Raw genomic sequence first — 18,458 nt, forward strand, 5'->3', positions numbered from 1 at the left:
TTAAAACAATGACCCCTTGTCCTGTTTTCAGTGCTTAACTTCAGCCCCGTAACATCTTTCGTTGAAACTTGTTTGAAAAAAAATATCGTGAATGTAATTTTTTTCACAAATGTATAAGTTCTGTAAATAACTAGTGAATAAATAAACAAGAGAGAGAGAGAGTAAGAAATAATCGCGGTATTCTAAAAAAAATCGGTTTTCCTTTCGGCTTTTAATTATTCCGTTAGATGGCGCCATACTCATCATAAGTACAAAATCAAGAACATAGCAACGGAAGCACATGGTTTAGTGGGTGCGGGTGGTAGGTTATTAATCCCCACTGTTGCTGAGGCCTGCAATAAATTCTCCTGTCTGCGTTTTCGGCTTCATATGACCGCTTCGAGAGGTGTTTCCAATTCCGGTGGGAGATAGTCCATGAAGTTACTGAACAAAAGTGACGAATCATGGGCCCAAGGAATCAACTATGGAATTGTCCTTTTAGGCCCTGCCGCCGGAAAAGTAAGTCATTGTGTAAACACCTGCCATTTGCCCGCAGCCACTATTAAATCCCTTTGTACAGTTACTTTTTTTTAAGCCATTGTCTGTTGTATTCCTTGTTTTAGTCTTGGCTTAGTTGATTTCTTTAAGTCCCAATGTTGGATAATTCATCTCTGGCTTTCGTGCCTTTGTTAAATAGGTCGGAATATTTATTTTCAAAAATTTTCATAGTGTGACATTTTATTGCTTGGAACATTTGTTGTGTAATAATAAAAGTAATATTAAACTTTGTGTTTCGTAAATGTGCTAGAAACCGTTTGTTGTTTCGCGCAAAACTATTAGTCCTTTTGACCTCTTTAAGTAACACTTTAGTTTACATCCTTAAAAAGAACTCGTATCTCGAAGTTTATTATTTGTTCGAAGTATTAGTTATAAGTTTTAAGCAAGAAATGAATCTTACCACCGTGTATAATGCTTTATTTATCCAGTTAATATTGTGCTCAGAAATTGATTCATAGCATTCGTTTAAAAAAAATCGTGTTACCTATGCATGTCAAATTTCTGTTCCGTCATTTTATTCATTCTGATTCTATTATAACTTAGAACTTATACATTTTGACTGGGAAGGGGAGGGGGTCATGCAATGCATACATATATATAGTCCACAATCAATAACCGGAAAGTCCCAAGGGAATAAAAAGCTTGGAGTAATCGGTAGTTTGAGTTATGGGAAATTCCTTTCCCAGGCTTCTCAAGAATAATTTATATTTTCTTTTGTTCAGAAATTGCATAATAGATGTAACGCCTAAGTTAGGATAAAATTATTAGTGCTACATAAAGATACCTTAACAGAGAATAAATTTCATTAAGAAACTTCTAGAAAGGAAATAATTTTTGACTGCTTGCATCCTTTTTGTCTCAACTTAAAACGGCTTTGAGTTTGTCAACACAATTGAACTTATTGATGTTTTTGGAATTTTTCCCGGTACTGCAGTAAAATATTTGCTAAATCCGATACTTGCCGATTAGTTGAACAAGGTAAAGATTCTGAATCAGTCTCTGAACAAGCAGACTATCCACGAACAGCTTGCACAATCGCTTAGTAGAACAAGGATTCACACATAGTTATTCTCCTCAATATTCAAGTAATCTTTAATTTCAGCCCAATCCACATCAACAACGATTACAAAATAATTCTATATATCGATCACTGAAGCTTTGTTTTCATTGTTCATGAAAGCAAAGTTCTCAAAGCAGTTTGTGTGTGTGTGGGGGGGGGGGGGTCAATTAAAAACCACTCTCTTGTTGTGCCTATGCTTGTCCCTCCCTAACAGGAATCCTGGCTACGCTCATTACAAAGGGGCTCCGAAAATGTGTTTGGCCTAGAACCCCTTGGATATCTTAAACGGGCCCTAGTTAGACGGAACCCCTTTTTCAATGCTGAAGACATTATGGGGGGGGGGGGGGGAGACTTCCAACAAAAGGCCTATGCTGTTTTTATGCTAATTTGTTCCTTTATGTAATGTTTTCTATTTTACAACTGTCAATGTTAGACAATCTAAATTATCTTGCTATTTACAAGTTAGATATATTTGTTAGATTTGACTCTTGATGTGATTTTTTTTCTTTCAGTTAAAATATACCCTCTTGGATAAACAAGACATTGAGCTAATTCAAGAATATCAGTTTGAGGTAAGACATTAAACTTTGTATTTGAAAGAATTAATAATGTTCTTGTTGGTAGGGATATGTAAGAACATTTTTTTGTACAATTTAAAATTTCAGTTGTAAAGTAATTTCAATAAATTGATCTTGATATTTTTTACAAATGGTATGGAAATATAATTTTAAGAATTTTAGTTATTTGTCAGATGTTCTTTCATCCATAAGCTTGTGCTGCATTGTGGAAGAGATTCCTTAAAATCTTAAATTGTGTGCATGTAATATTTTGCAATTTTTACTCTTTAAACAATGATGAATTGCTTTATATCCGCGCATCGAGTGATGTTGGTTGGTTTTTTCAGATTACCATGATAATGGTTATTTTTAATATTGGTTAAAAGAGCAAAATATTCGTCGCCATAGTTAGAAATTGTCTACAAATAGATTTTATCCATATTTTTTTCAGAGCTTAACTGGATGCAGGCTTTAGGCTTTACTTTTAAAAAAGGTTTTTTGTGTGTAAAATTACGTTTTTTCAAGAAAAAACACCTGTATCTTTATCCGCATCCTGATCACCATTTATTTTTTTATGGATATGCCTCGTATTATCTACTCTAGGAAATAACTAGTCATAATGTGGCGGGTGCAGATTTCTTGGCCTTTTCCATTCCGTTTGTAAAAACAAGAAATCCAGTAAGTATAGGGTACTTTTGCAATTCAAATTATGTTCTTCGCATTGCTGCAAGAAACATAATTTGAATTCAGGACCTTAAAATTCAAATGAATGCGGGATGTTATTATTTTTATCAGTTTATTTTCAGTTCCAAAATAGTTTTCCTTTAGAAATCCCAAAAGATGAAATTTGCTTTTTGACACTAGATATTATTACTAATTTTCTTAATATTGAATGCAAATTTAGTGGGGATTCATCTCAGGCCTAAATGTAGAACAGTTCAAAGCTCTGCGCTTGATTTTGTAGTAAATATTTTTGTTTTCAAAATGGTTAACTTCTGATGGCAAAGTTACGGCAGGGTGATTGTGGCAAGTTCCCAAGCATTCCTGAATGCACTAGCCATTCAAAAAACAAAAATTCTGCCATATGAATGAATTTGTTCACAAAAAAACTTTATATAAGCTTCAATGAAAATTTAAAACACTTTGGAATAAATTAAAAGTAGTTGAATAACAACAAAATGTACAATAATTCACACCAACTCTATTTTTCCGTAATCTTGCTAAGTAACCTCATTACCATACCCACTCTCCTCCCTCTTCTTCATGTCTGTCATTTTTTCTAAGGCTTTATAGCAGATGCCGGCCACAAGGGGAAGGTCCGGACCCTTCCCTTTGCCATTGAGAATTTTTGATTGACTATAATCCTAAGTATGTAAAGTTTTAATAGAGATTTAAAATAACAATAATTTCAGATTTAATAAATGAAAAAGTAAACTTTATCTACTCTCTTTCTTCTGCTAAATTGAATTGTATACGAACGTAAATTGTTCCATACACTTGATGCCCAATGATGATTTGGCTTCACTGTTTTTCTTTCTAATTATGAGAAAAGTAAATGCATTCATTCTTGTGCTTTTTGATATTTGAATTAAGTATTTGATATTAATAAATTTATTTTGTTAACCAATGCTAGAACTAATTATTCAATATTTTTTTAAGTGTGTTTTGTTCCCAACAATTGATAAAACTAAATGAATGTTTGGATGTGTGTTGGAGTACGATATTAGAATGGTGGACCTTCAACCATGGAAAAATTCCTGTGTGCGCCACTGCTTGATAGCAATAGGGCCATTCTACGAAAACAGTAATTTTGTCCCGCACGTCACGCTTCATATATTTCATAAAAAATAATTTAAAAGGATGACGAACAAAATTTTGTTGTTTAAGAAATCAACAAACGCATGTGTGACTTCTTAAATAAAAACTTTCTTCAAAAATTATTTCTTTTTTATGAATTATAGGAACCGTCACGTGTGGGACAAAATGACCATTTTCAATGGAATGAGCATATACATATTTTTTTCAGTGGTTTAAATAATTATTTTTAAACTAATGAGATATGTTTCCTTTACGTACGAACCATAGCTTTCGTAATCTACAATTTGTTTCGTCATTGCTGTATTAATAGAGCAAAAATATCAGCTTATTCATAAGCAAACTGCCAGAGGTTGACTTTGGTTGTCCCGCATGACGCATGTAAATAAATTTTATTTTAAATAACAAAATTGTTTAATAAAGATATAATTGTGTCAGGAGTACCTTTGCATCAAATGTAAAGATTAAAAAAATTGCTTACTCCTGTTTAACTAAAATATTAAGAGATATGATGAAATGTTAGTGAAATTTAAGCGTATTTTTGTCTCGCACATGACATTGGAATGGCCCTATACTCTTTTTTGAGGGTTTCTGTGAAATTCGCCAACGACCAGTTACAGACAAGTTGATCTGAATGAGACAGAAAAGGGAAATTTTGATGTTCCTATTTTATTCATTTCAATGTGACTGCTTACTACCAAACGGCACGAACTTGAGGGTCACAGATTTGGATGAAATCCTGGATTTAGGTCAGTTTCCACTAGTTATGAACCCATGTAATGCGGTTTGACTGCATAGGCCTTGGTTCGACTGAAAAGGGGGTCCAAAGTTGCTATTTGAGTCCAGAAAAGCAATGGTTTTCCTTTGAAATTAAACCTTTTTTTACGCTTCTCTTGCATTCGCATTGCAGAAAGAGCCAATTAAATGCATTCACAACATAGAATAAGTCTCCCCCCCCCCTTTGTTGTATTGACAAGAGACTCCAAATGTCTTGAGGGGGTAGATATTGTCCCAAAGTTTCAAATTCCAATGGAAACGCCATTACAATTCTGGAAGCTTGCAAATCAGTGTGGTTCAAACAGCAAAAACTTGAGAGTCGCGAATCTGGATAAACTTCTGGATATAGGTCAATTCATACTAGATATCACCCCAGGTAAAATAGTTTGAGCGCATAGGCTTTAGTTCGGCTGCAATTAGGTTCTAAATTTACTTGTTTGGCCCCGGAACTGCAACAGCGTTTTCTTTGGAATTTGAAACTTTCGCACAATATTTGCTCTCCTTACATCTGTCGCGACTCTTGTTAGTACAACATAGGGATGGTGGAATTTGCTCTATACTGTGAATGCATTCAGTTGGGTGATACTGCAATGAAATATCAAGAAAAGAGTTAAAAAAAGGTAAATTTCTAAGGAAAACCATTGCTTTTCTGGAGCCAAACTAGAAACTTCGAACCCCCATTACGGCCGAACTAGAGCCTATGCAGTCAAACCGCTTTACATGGTCTCATATCTAGTGAGAATTGACTTATATCCAGAATTTCGTCCAGATCCGTGAACCTCAAGTTCGTACCGTTTGGTAGTTAGTTTAGAGGTTAATACACATCTGCAAAAACGGACATCCCGGAAACTAGTAAATGCGTTCATTTCCGCCTGCACACCGAATGTTTGACTTCCTATCTCATTGGTGGTCAAACAGTATTCTGTTCTGTTGTAGTTATGGGTTTTTTTTTCTTTTTGAACAATCACGATCAGGGTTGGCAAAAACACGGGTTTTTAAAAAAAAGCCCATGGACCCAGGGTTTTTTGGGTTTTTTTAAATAAAACCCAAAAAAACCCAACTAAAGCTTGGTTTTTTAAAAGAAATGTGGGTTTTTTTGTCTTTTTTTAGGGGAAAGGTGGGGTACTCATAGCATATTGTAGCATAAGTATATGGACAAAGCACAAAAATTTTCTTGATAAAAAAAGCTGGAAAATTCAGCGTTTTCTGAAGAAAGGTATAAAAGACGACAAAATTCAAGAATGGTGAAGTTTCAGATTTTTTTAGTTCCCATGATTACTAACAGTTAAGGTAAAGTTACTTCTTGAGTGATAAAACCTATTGTTTATTTGTTCGTTTTTAATTTCGACATTTATTTATTTTTTTTTTTGTATTTTACTTTATTGTATTTCATTTTTTCATGCAAAACTACTGTAGAACCAAGACATTTCTTTGAATTTTATGTTGCCTGTTTTTCTATTTCTGTGTACGGAGTAAGAAATATTAAACTTTTTCGTAAGATAATGAAAATACTGTACGTACTATTCCGTTTTCTGTCTGACCATTTGTAAAACCTGTTAATTTCTAAAAAATATACCTTGTTTATTCGAGTTTTGTCACATGTTGGTTTGCAGAAAATAATTCACATGAGAGCCTTTTAGCTAAAGTAGTATCCTTTGTACAATCTGCAAATATTGAGAAAATCTGACGTGACAGGACTTAGTCAAGATAATTTGAGTTCCTTATTGATCAGTTGAAGGAAAAAAGTTAAATATATTTATTTAAAATCTTTGAAGCGTTTTTTAATGCCCTTAAGAGTTAAGAAATACTATTAAAGTTCAAAATTCATTTTTTATGTCCATTGCCTATTGTGAAGAAGAAATAAAAAAGTTTAAATTGTAAAAGTATTTAAATTATTTTTTAAAAAAAAGTTCTCAGAAAGTTCTTAAAAACCCAAAAGTGGGCTAAATAATGGGTTTTTTAAATGGGTTTTTTCAAAAAAACCCATTGGGTCCAACCCAATTAGGACCAATCCGGCCAACCCTGATCACGATTGCTTATTGTTCTCATTTGACTGTCTTTGGTGTCCGTGCCTTTTCAGCCCCCACCGTCACCTGCAGGTGTGACTCCGTCCTCCGGTAGCCGCTCCTAGTCGGTGACCTCCTACACACATACACGATCATACACATACGCACTCACACACACATATACAGACACGCCTACGTACATACACACAGGTCTACGCACACACAAAAGCCTACACATATACAACTAATACACACGTCTGCATTCAAGAGAAGAGGTAGACTTGAAGCAGGGGCAAATCCAGGATTTTTTTCTCACTACCTATTTTTGTGAAAGTACTGTATCAATAATCTATTTTTGTGAAAGTTTTTTTTTTATTAGCATTGTGTTTGGGATCTTTCAAAGGCACATTCTACTTTTTGTTAAGAAAATTAGAGCAATTTAAATGGTAGTTAGAAAGGTTCAAATGTCATTTACTATTATTTCTAACTTTTTTTTCTTTGGGGGGGAGGGGGGGCTAAGAGGTAGGGAAATTACCATTGTACATCAGCTCAATAGGCTTTGTACTGTGTACAATTAAGGAAATTATCATCCCCCAAAACTGATGCTACGTTGTGTAAATGCAATTTAGCGAAAAACAGCTAAAAATGAGTTTATTACTATGAAAAAGTTGTTACTTAAGCGATTCCTCATATAAATTATCTTAGCATTTCGTTTTATAAGTAAACTGTATTTTAAACAGAAAAACAAGTTTTCTATTTTAGAATACAGATTTTTGTAAAATTTTCGATTTTTTAATATTGTTTCTAGAATGTGTCGATTTTCAAAGTTAGTTTTGTGAAGCTGCTGATTTTATAACTTGATTTTTGTGAAAGTACCGATTTTAAAATAAGATTTTTGTGAAGGTACCGAAAACGGTAGTAAAATCAGCCTGTATTGGGCCCTGCTTGAAGGGACAGGAGCCGTGTCTAGAAACAAGTGAGTAGGGTAGTAACCAATGGGTAGGGTCCTGTCGCAACTCGTGATTGTGAAAAACATAATTTGAATTCAAAATTTCAGAATTCAAATTAATTTTTCTTTTTTTTTTTTTCTTTGCTACTTTATAGCTCCAGAATTTTTAATTACATTTTCTGATTTAAAACTAAATGTTTCAAAACTGATTCAAAAAAAAAAAACAATATATGAATTTTTGTGTATCTGTGCTGTAAAAGTTTGTTTTAACCAAGGCAATTTTGTGTCTTTGCTTCGCTTATCAACATATTACATTAATCGCAAAAAAAAAAAAAAAAAAAAAAACACATCTTTACTCACATTCAGAAATTTATCAGTGATTTTAGGCTGGTATGACTGCCTTCTTTAATTTTAGGTTTTGTCAAGCAGTAAATTATTTCCAAATCAACCAGAGAAATCTATACTTTATAGAGTTTGAAACTAATTATTCTTCTCCAAGGTTTCTGTTTTTATTTTAGTTTACTTTATCAATTCAATTAAATTAATTAAAATTAAGCTCTAAAATGAAGGTAACCAAATCTTATTCAATATCAAATTAACCAGAAAGCTCATGGAAAGTCTTTGTTTCTTACCTGTCCTTTTTCTCAGAAAATATTTTAAAATTAAAAAAAAAAAAAGAAAATCCAAGCAATTTTGTTTTTTTTTTTTTTTTAAATTGTCCACAGGCCAATTTTAAAGTTGGCTCATGGGCCGTATGCTGTGCATTCCTGACTTTCATGTTGTGCTTTACTGCAGCCATATATCAATATGTTTTTATTTTCTATCCTCTTATCAATTCAATTTTAGATATTTCAAAATTTTCATTTTGTAGATTTATTTGATTGGACGTGTCCCTAAAACTAACCATTCACATAATCACTCAAAAATAAATGCTTTACCTGTGTACTTAAAGGTGCATAAAAAAAATGTGTAGGAAACATGCATGTAAATGTGATTCAAGTGAATAATTTTGATATGTCTATTTTTAGACATATTGATATGTATCATTAAATTTTCTAAAAAAATTTGTTAACTCTGTACAAATCCTATTCAGTTAAGTCTGATATTCCTCTGTCACTCATAGGAAAATAAGTATTTTCGAAATTAAATAATTTTTTCTGTTATAATTCTGTGTTAATATTTATAATTTCTTTATAGGCATTTGTTGAAATCGATAAAAATGGTGAAGGAGCTTGTGTGTATGCCTTTGTCTATGATGCCAACAAAGGAAGGAAATCAGGAAGATACCTACACAATGTGTTGTGGTTAGTATTTATGGTTTCAAAGCCTTAAATGTTTTGTTTCATTCAATGTGTGCACAAAAAAACTAGAAATTATGTTAAATTCTATTACTAGCCTTTTCAACATGTATTCTCTGTGGGGGAAAACAAAAGCTGGTTTACTGAATGTTTTATCTACTCATTATTTGATATTATGTTCAGTGTTTCTAAGTAAAAAGATTATAGAAAACCCTGGATTATTTGATTATTTCCAATTTAAAAAAAAATTCAGTTGAAATATTTTCAGTTTGTTCACAGCTATTTTTTTAAATTTTTTTTAATGTTTTTACATTTTCTCTTTAGTGTGATTGGACTTGATGAGTTTTTTCAGAAAATAAATAAAATAAATTTAAAAAACAAAAAACCTTGTATTTTTTAATTTTAAGAACTAGTAAATAAAATGAATTAAATACTTTTACAATTTGAACTTATTTATTTGTTCTGCACATCAGACAGTTAACATCAAAAGTTGTATGTATTTTGAATTTTAATAGCCTATACAGATGCATTGTTCTTTACTTTAGTTCAATTGAGGCAGTGAGAAGCAAAGGGATGTAAGTGGACTTTTTCAAGTTTTGAATTGATTAACCAAAAAATAAATTAAGAACAAATACTCATGTAATAATATGATATATTTTCTGCCAACGACGGGCGAGAAAAAAGACATTCACATTCCATCAAAGCATTTCCCCTATTTTATCTAATTCAGGGTGGCGACAGATCAGGGAGATCAGGGAAAAGTCGGGAAACTTTATTAATCAGGGAAAAGTCAGGGAAATATCAGGGAATTTTGAAAAAATGACAAATCAGGAAAATTTGATTTTATGAAGAAATTTTTTTTTTGCTTTACAAAATTAAGTACTCTAATTCCCTACGCATTTTCCGTCAATTATCTGTTCAAAAGAAAAAGTAAAATGAGATGCGATTATACACTGCCGCATATTTGTGCATCTTTTTCCCTCAACGTCAAAGTATTGAATCTTACTTATTAACCACAGGATGAACTTCCTAAGATTGCTTCTGTGTCTGTTAGGTTGTTTATTTTACTTAGCTTGAAATTTCCTTTTACGCTTTCACTGCTACATAAAATAAACAATCATACAGGCAAAGAGGAAACCTTCATTAATACCTTAGCTCCCTGGCCTTTATTCCATTGTCTGGAAGTAATTAGCGTACTGTAATCACGATTTCAAGAAGAAATCTTTGGTTTTTGAATTAATACTATAAAAGCTTAAAAGTTATTACTTCTTCGCATTTTTAATTTAATTGCTAAAATTGAACTTTCAATTAAAAAAAACTTTGTTTTTTTGCCGTTATACTATTTGTTGTCGCCGCAGATTATAAAGGTTTTCTTTTCTTCAGACTTAAGTGATTCTTTAATTTTATAACTAAGTTGTATTCTTCTTTTATATATTTTGAAATTAACTAATTGTTTTTTTTTTCTTTTTTTTTCTTGCATTTCAAAGTTGTTTGTTACAAGAGTAATCTAATATTTTTTTTTCGTTACATACTGAAATCATTTGAAATGGAATTAACTTGTGTACTTAAGTAAATATCTTTATTTTTTATTGTTAAAATGCTGTATTCATTCATTAAAACCTATGTTCTTGATTAGAGAAAAGATGAATGGATGTCAAATGGTTTCATCTGTTTTTCATCAATATGTCGATTAGTTATATAAGAATGACTACATTACTTCTATTCTTTCACTATTACTCGTAATTCTTGCAATAATTATTATACTGTTTGAAAACTTAGTTCAAAATAATTTCAATTACTTTTTAGTTCTATCTTAAATACACATATGTTTTTAAGAGTAATTTTAATAGTTTCTTAAAATTCTTATGCTAAATGGTTTCTGGAAGTAAAGTTTTTTTTCTTAATTTTCTATAATCTTTCCATCTAGAAAAAATTAATATATTGTTTTGTAGGTTTTTTTTCCTCCAAAAAAATTGACTTGATATGTTTTTTTTAACCATTTTATTAAAAAAGTAGCATCTTTTTAAAATATATCTTTAGTTTAGCAACTTTACACAACTTAAAACTTTTAAAATACTGCATTTTATACAAACATACAATGGATTTCAAGTAGAGTAAAGAAAGAAAACCATTATCATTGGTAGCGTAAATCAGGGAAATTTGGTGAACTTAATCAGGGAAAAGTCAGGGAACTTTTTTCAGAGTTCCTGTCGCCACCCTGTAATTGCTTTTGTTGTTTCTAATGCAAAAGGCAATAAATTGCAGTATCAGTAATTAAGTTAAACAACACAAGGAAATGTAAGTATTACAGATAAGACAAAACATGACAGATAAAATTTGAAAAAAGTTAGGAAAATATTCTCAAAAGACCTTCAGCAAGCAATTCAATACTACATTATTTTTCATAAAATAATGTAATCGAAATGGGTGCAAAAACGAAGATTTTATAACTCAAGTTTAAGTTACCTTTTTATAACTTTCATGCGTATACCTGTAATATTTAATGAATGTACTATTTTGTTGTTTACTTTGCTTATTTCAAAGACGTTTTACCAATAACATTAATCACTTCAATATAGCTATTGATTTATTATTATTACATTTTGAGAAAAGTGTGTTTAATTTGAAAAACTTTTCCCCACGTAATCAAATACACTGCTTTATCGAATTATATGTCTCGGAACTGATGATATTCGTTTATGCAGGGCTGACAGTATATTTGATTGCTATTGGGTTACTATATGTGTACTTGTATACTATTTCAGGGAGCGTCATTTTGGTGGAGTCGCACCTCAGTACAAAGTCATCCATAAGAATGGTATAACTGTAGATAACCGCCTAGAAAACTTGGCATTGCACCCCATCAGTAACAAGTATACGAATACGGTGAATGACAATAACATTGAAGATTCCATATACTGGTCTGCCGTTGTTAGAATGCCTCATGAAGTAAGGATTTCCAAAGCCTAATTTTACATGCTATACTAAGTTTTATGCACTTTTTTGAACAGTTAGGGTTGTTTAATTCTTTCACTTTATTGCAGCTGATGTTTTCCCTTTTTTAAGCACTTTTATTATACTTGGCATGTATGGAAAAATCAGAGGTCTGCTTTTGCTTATATCTTGGCAACTAGACCACTTAGAGACTTCAGGATTTCACTAAATGAATTGCTTAATCATAAGGTACTTATTGCTGAAAAATTAATTCTAAAATAAAATTATTTCTGTTAGGATGCAAAACAGCAAATTTAATGTAATTTCCCCATTAAATGATTAAATATAAAACTCAATGTTACAAATGTTAGTTGCCTTACAACAGCAATATTAATAGTAATCGTAATGAAAATTTTGAATGATGGCTTCTCTGGAGCAAGCATGAAATACTCTTATTTTCTATCATTGCTCTCATCTATGCCAGTAATCGATAACACTCCTAATTAACGAGACATATCGTCGCCTCAGAACAACAGTAAGATATCTAATCTCAGAAATAACACTAAGATATGTCACTCTTGCTTTGAAGCGACGATATGAGGCTCTTTATCACAAATAACTTGTATGGTTTGAAATATAAATTAGTTTAGGAAACCTTTGATATTTAAATGGTTTTAATTAAATTAGCAAACAAATCCTAGAGACGAACAATGATTAATTTTTAGTACTAACAGCTTAAAGTTTTGGACACTTATATATATATATATTTTTTCCTTTTAGTATGGAGCATTTATATGAAATAATAAGGTGAAGTTTCATGATGGTACATTATTCTATTTCTGAAATACATTTACACTAAAAAGAATAAAATTACAGAATTAAAAAAAAAAAAAAAAAAAACTAAGCTCTTTTCATAATGCATTCAAAAGCACAAAATAACGTTTCTGAGTCAGAAAGTACAATTTAAGTATTCCTGTAGTTTTCAAAAATTCAAAGAAAATGACACCACAAACAAAGAAAAGTATGTTTCCATTCACTTCCAACCAAACACTCCCAGTAAGAAAAACTGCATGTTTCAGCACTCAAAGTTAAGATTGAAAGCTAGATAATGATAATTCTCTTCATGACTTGAGCCACACTTTTCTTCCTTTTTGAAATCATTTTCTTGGAATAATTGAAAACTACAGGAATACACTTAAATTGCTCTTTTGAGTGCATTATGAAAAGTGAAAAGCATTTTTTTTTTTATAATTCTGTTATTCTTGCTGTGTGATTAGTAGATAGCCAGTCGCACAATCCATTGCCATTGCTTGTAAAGTTTTTTGAAATTGAATTTTCTTTTTTGAATTTCTTCCATGTTGGATATTCTTTGTACCCAATATTATTTCTGTATTGATTTGAAGCATTATTTAACTTCACATGTTAATAGTTCGATCAGTGAGTGTTCAGGGTGTAAAGTGCATGGAATATGCAAGTGTTTTTGACTTCTGAATATTGTTGGGGATAGTTAGTAAACATACTATAAAAGTTCTGCCCCAGGAGGTGACCTAAAAGGGAGAGGGAGGAATTGAATATTTGGATTTTTCAAGTAAACCTCTGAAACTATAGAAAAAATAGGTTCAAAATATAAATTCAAGCTAATTAAACTTCCTAAAATTTTGTTTCTACACATGTTTGTAGCATTTCCAATGGCTTTATATACTATATATATGTTATAGAAAGATAAAAAATTTCTAAGAGCTAATGACTGCCATGCCATCAGGGTCGAATCTATCAATTTGGGGTCCCCTGCAAAAATCAGCAAGGCCCTCTAACTTTCTAAGTGTCCCATGTGTTACAGAATTAAAATTTTGATAAAGATCACCTGCGTACCTGCAGGGCCCTCCATGGAGAGACTGAGGCATCTAGATATTGGAAGGCAAGCATTATGGAGCGATCATCTCAAATTACCATTTGAACTTTTTGGTGCCTTTACCCTTTTGGTGTTTTTGTTGTTTATGTCTTTTGTTATTCTGTATGCGGTACTACTGCATCCATTGGGAAAAAAAGCTTTTATGTTAAGCCCATCAGAGGTGGCGGTTGGGGGCTAAAAGGGCGGTGGGGGCAAATAAAAAAAAACAATTAAAAGCCATAGGACTTCTAGCGGCAGCCAAAAAATGTAAAAAGAGGGGGGGGGGGGGGGTGCAAAATTTTGCTAAGGCTGGTTTTGAGAGTATATAGGTGGTAATTGATTGAAATCTAACAACTTAACTCACATTTTTATTCAGTTTTGTTGACTTTGGTACACAATAACTTTCCCCGAAGAAACACTTAAACATAAATTAGACTTACATTATTTGCCCCAAAGTATTTTGAGTTGTCATAAACACTTAGTAATAATTTCATTGATCAAGTATGGCTTGTTTAAGTAAAGCAATTGATTTACTAATATCTAAACAATGAATACATAAATTAAGTTACTGCTTGTGCTGAATAATGTTTCCTTAACAAATAATGTTCTGAAAATTTTGACACTTCTGCTCTTTTTTTTAAATATAATTTCTAGTTTTGTTTCCTAAATTGGAAACAAAATAAATGAACCATAAAAAGTGCAGAGACAGTTGACCTCCTCCCCCCCCCCCCACTGAATCGCTGCCACTGGAGCCCATTAATGAAACTAATCATTTAATGGAGCTAATTTTTAATTAGTTTGAAAAAGTAAAATTATCTAATTTTTATCCAATAGATAGTTCCAGCTCAAGTGAAGTTGTTTGGCAGTCAGGAGGAAGCTTTGTTAATGGGTTAGTATATGTATTTTTTTTTTTTAACCTTAAAATATGTTTTGAATGATTTTTTTCTTTTGGTTGAAATGTTGTGAATTTAATTATGAAATTTTTTGTGGGTTGTAATATATTTGATTACTTTGTGCTTTAATAACATTGTGGTTACTATTTATATAATTTTGCACGAAGGTTTTGTTTTTATTCTTGTATTTAGTTTCTATTGTTTTTAATGATATCATTTCTATCCTTTTTACTGCATAAATGAATAAGCAATCATGACTGACATTTGTTATTCTATTTATATATTTGAATTAGAGGTGCACTGAATACCACGAATATTCGATTAAAATTCAAACCAAATTTTTATTAAAAAAATTTGACTGTAATGTTTGAATTTTACGCTAATTTAAAATAGCAAATATTTATTTATTTTGAGAAATTTAAAGGAGTTTCCATTTAACATCTTACATTTATCTTCATTAAGTATAATTTAAAATAAACCATTCCAAAAGCAAAAACAAATTAATATAGTGACTTTGGTTTACATTTATCTGCAATTCTGCACAAATTAATTCATAATTGCTTTCCTGATATATTATTTGATAACTGACAACCATGGTTACATGTTACGACATAAATGAAGAATCTTGCATTTACCTTATATACAATACAAAGTTTCTCAATATTTCAAATTACTATTTATTCCAGTGATTTTTTGATAAGTTAATCTCTTTGAAAACTGATAAATGTAAGTTTTTCCATTGAGACGTAAAATTCAATCATTGCCAGATATTTTTCAATAAACTTATTTCAATTTTACTTTAAAAAAAACTTGTATATTTATTTCATTGATTTTTTGAAAACTAAATCATGAAATGACATGATCAGAAGTATTGGAATGAGGCATTTCTATTTTTTTTTTTTTTTATGCTGTCAGTTTTTTTTATTTTTTTTTTATAATGAACAATCAGATAATGAGACACCTTTTTTTTTAATCCATCATTAAATTTTGGCCATCAATCTTTTTTAGAAAAAGGATGAATGAATAAATTTTTGCAGCAAACAATTATAAACAAAACCAAGTGTTGCCACTAAGGAAATTACAGCTAAAATACAATATAAATTGATTTTACTTTTCCCTTAAATTGAGGTGTCCCTTCTTTGGACATATATGAAATGGTGCGTGTAGAAAATTAACTCAGCATAATTTCGTACTAAACATAGCATTTAAGATAAAATGCTAAAAATGATTTAGAAACTGAATGAAATTCAAATGTTAAATAATTTAAATGCTATTACTATAATAATTAAAATTTAATAAAAAAATTTGGTAATGCTATGAGTTTGTAACATATGGGAATTATTTTGAAGTAATTCCATGACTGAACATGAATTTATATGAACTTGTTCAGTTTCATGGAATTTAAAATGTAATATAAAATAAATTTCAATCAGTGTCCACATTTCAAGTTTTTTTACACGAGGCTATTCATGGCCGTTGATTATCCTTTGGCTGTTAGCCTGCTTGAAAAAATACCAAGTGGAGAAAACATGCATGCAAATTTTAGCAAGAATTTTACAACAGTCATATTTGCACACGTTAATTTCAAAATTTCATCAGTTGAATTTGAGCTTCTTAAATTCCAGTAAATTCAATACTTTGTATGATGCTTTTATACATTAATTGCTGCAAGTTTTCTATGTAACTGTCCCTTAAATAGAGTTTTCATTATTCAGAGGCAAATACATGGAGGTCCCAATTCAGAGGGACTGGGACCAGAAAAAATGTCCCTTAAATAGCGGCATCCCTTATTTGGAGGTGTCCCTTAAAGGAGGTTCTACTGTCACGGCCGGATTTGAAAGTGTGGAGGCCCCCAATCAGGGTTCGAAAAGATCATATTTTCAAAAATATCCGATACTTTAATACATCTCTGAATATTTTGATATACAGTAGAACCTCTTGATAAGGGACACTAAGGGGACCAGAAAAATTGTCCCTTAAATGGAGATGTCTCTTCTTCAGAGGTTTATGAAATGATGCATGCAGTATTTTAACTCTGTAATTTCGTAAAAAAACAAAGCTATTAACGTTCAATATAAAATGCTAAAAAATGATTAAAGTATACTGAATACAAATCAAAATTATTCAAATTTCAAAATTTATCCTTTTAGTAATTAAACTTGAATCAAAAATTTGACAATGGTACAGTTTTGTAGCATACATGAATTATTTGAAGTAATTCCTTACATGGACTTGTTTGATTTCAGGTAATTTAAAATTCAGTGCAATACAAATTTCAAACAGTGCTCACATTTGAAGTGTTATTTACACAAAAATATTCATGGGTCGTTAACTATCCATTGGCTGTTACCCGACTTGAATAAGTTCCTGAGAGGAAAAAACATGCATGTAAATTTTAGCAAAAATTTTACAATACTTCATAATTACTACACGTAAAAATTTCACTACTAGATGAATTTGAGATACTTAAATTCCTGTAAATTCAATACTTCGTATATATTTACACATTAATTTTTGTAAGTACTCTCTGCAACTGTCCCTTAAATAGAGTGTCCTTTATTCAGATGCAAATGCATGGAGGTCCCAATTCAAAGGGACTGGGAAAAGAAAAAATGTCCCTTAAATAGAGGTGTCCTTTATTCGGAGGTGTCCTTTAAAGGAGTTTTTACTGTATATGTATATATCCGATATTTTCGACCCACGAAAGTTATGATATATTGTAAAAATTTACTGTGGGGGCCCCTTTATTGTGGAGGCCCCGGAGCAGTAGCCCCGCCTGCTCTCCCTTAAATCCGGCCCTTACTACTGTATCTATGCTTCAGAAAATAAATATTAGTTGGTTCCTCCCATGTTAATCTCATCGAATGCGTCTCCTATTTTAGATGACGAACGATACTTCGAGTGCCACTACCCGCCCTGCACGAACATAGAGAAGAGGCCCCTTGAATTCAGCATCTGTGGGCTGTGCCATGTGACCCGCTACTGTGGTCCCACCTGCCAAACCAGGGACTGGCCCTTCCACAAGCCCACCTGTTCTCAGAAACTACGGCCGGTGCGTCTTCAGAGATTTCCGGACAGATGACCGATCTCGAGGAGCCTCTGGGCGAAGCCAATGATCGATCCTTTGTGCCTGTAGTCATTTTTTTCGGAACAAAGGAGACTAATCTCGAGATTTTTACACGGATGAGAATTTTATACCTAACACGATGCTTGATATTTTAATACACCTTAACAAGTGATTCCTTTTAAGGCCACTTTCGCATATCGTGGGATTTGAGAAAATGGATCGTGCAGGCAGGTTTTGCACGGTAATTCGGCATCGGAGCAAAACAATTACTGCGCAGGGTGTCTTAAAGTTCTTGACACATTTTAAAAATTCATGGAAAAGCAACATATTGTCGCATCAAATGTGTGTATCCATAGTACTTCACTGACTCGAGAATATTTTATGACATTGTAAAAACAAAAAATTATAACTAAAGTAGTTTACATTGACGGCTGTACTGTCAAAGTAAGAATTTGTTTTTCTTACTGTGACGATAGAGCCGTCATTGTAAATTTTTTTATTACACTTTTCATTTTTTTTGGTTCTCTCCAATGTTATACTTCATAGGTTCAAGATTTATTTATGGTACAAATCGGATATCAAAACAACAATTAATTGCTTTTCTATGCAGTTTTAATTTTTCTATGCAGTGTGTCAAAAAAATTTGATACCTCATATTTCAATATTTATATTGT

The 18,458-nt window shown here is 31.6% G+C and overlaps 1 protein-coding gene across 1 annotated transcript; it reads left to right on the forward strand.

The window, feature by feature from the left end:
- Positions 1 to 296: 296 nt before the first annotated feature.
- LOC129222734 (zinc finger MYND domain-containing protein 19-like) lies at positions 297 to 18,067 on the forward strand. The gene is made up of 6 exons (XM_054857267.1): positions 297 to 498; positions 2,110 to 2,169; positions 8,899 to 9,005; positions 11,765 to 11,948; positions 14,659 to 14,713; positions 17,600 to 18,067. Exons 1-6 carry the CDS (start codon positions 415 to 417, stop codon positions 17,797 to 17,799), a joined length of 690 nt encoding a protein of 229 aa, XP_054713242.1. The 5' UTR covers positions 297 to 414; the 3' UTR covers positions 17,800 to 18,067.
- Positions 18,068 to 18,458: the final 391 nt, after the last annotated feature.

Source organism: Uloborus diversus, chromosome 5 (assembly GCF_026930045.1).
Source record: "Uloborus diversus isolate 005 chromosome 5, Udiv.v.3.1, whole genome shotgun sequence".
NCBI lineage: Eukaryota > Metazoa > Arthropoda > Arachnida > Araneae > Uloboridae > Uloborus > Uloborus diversus.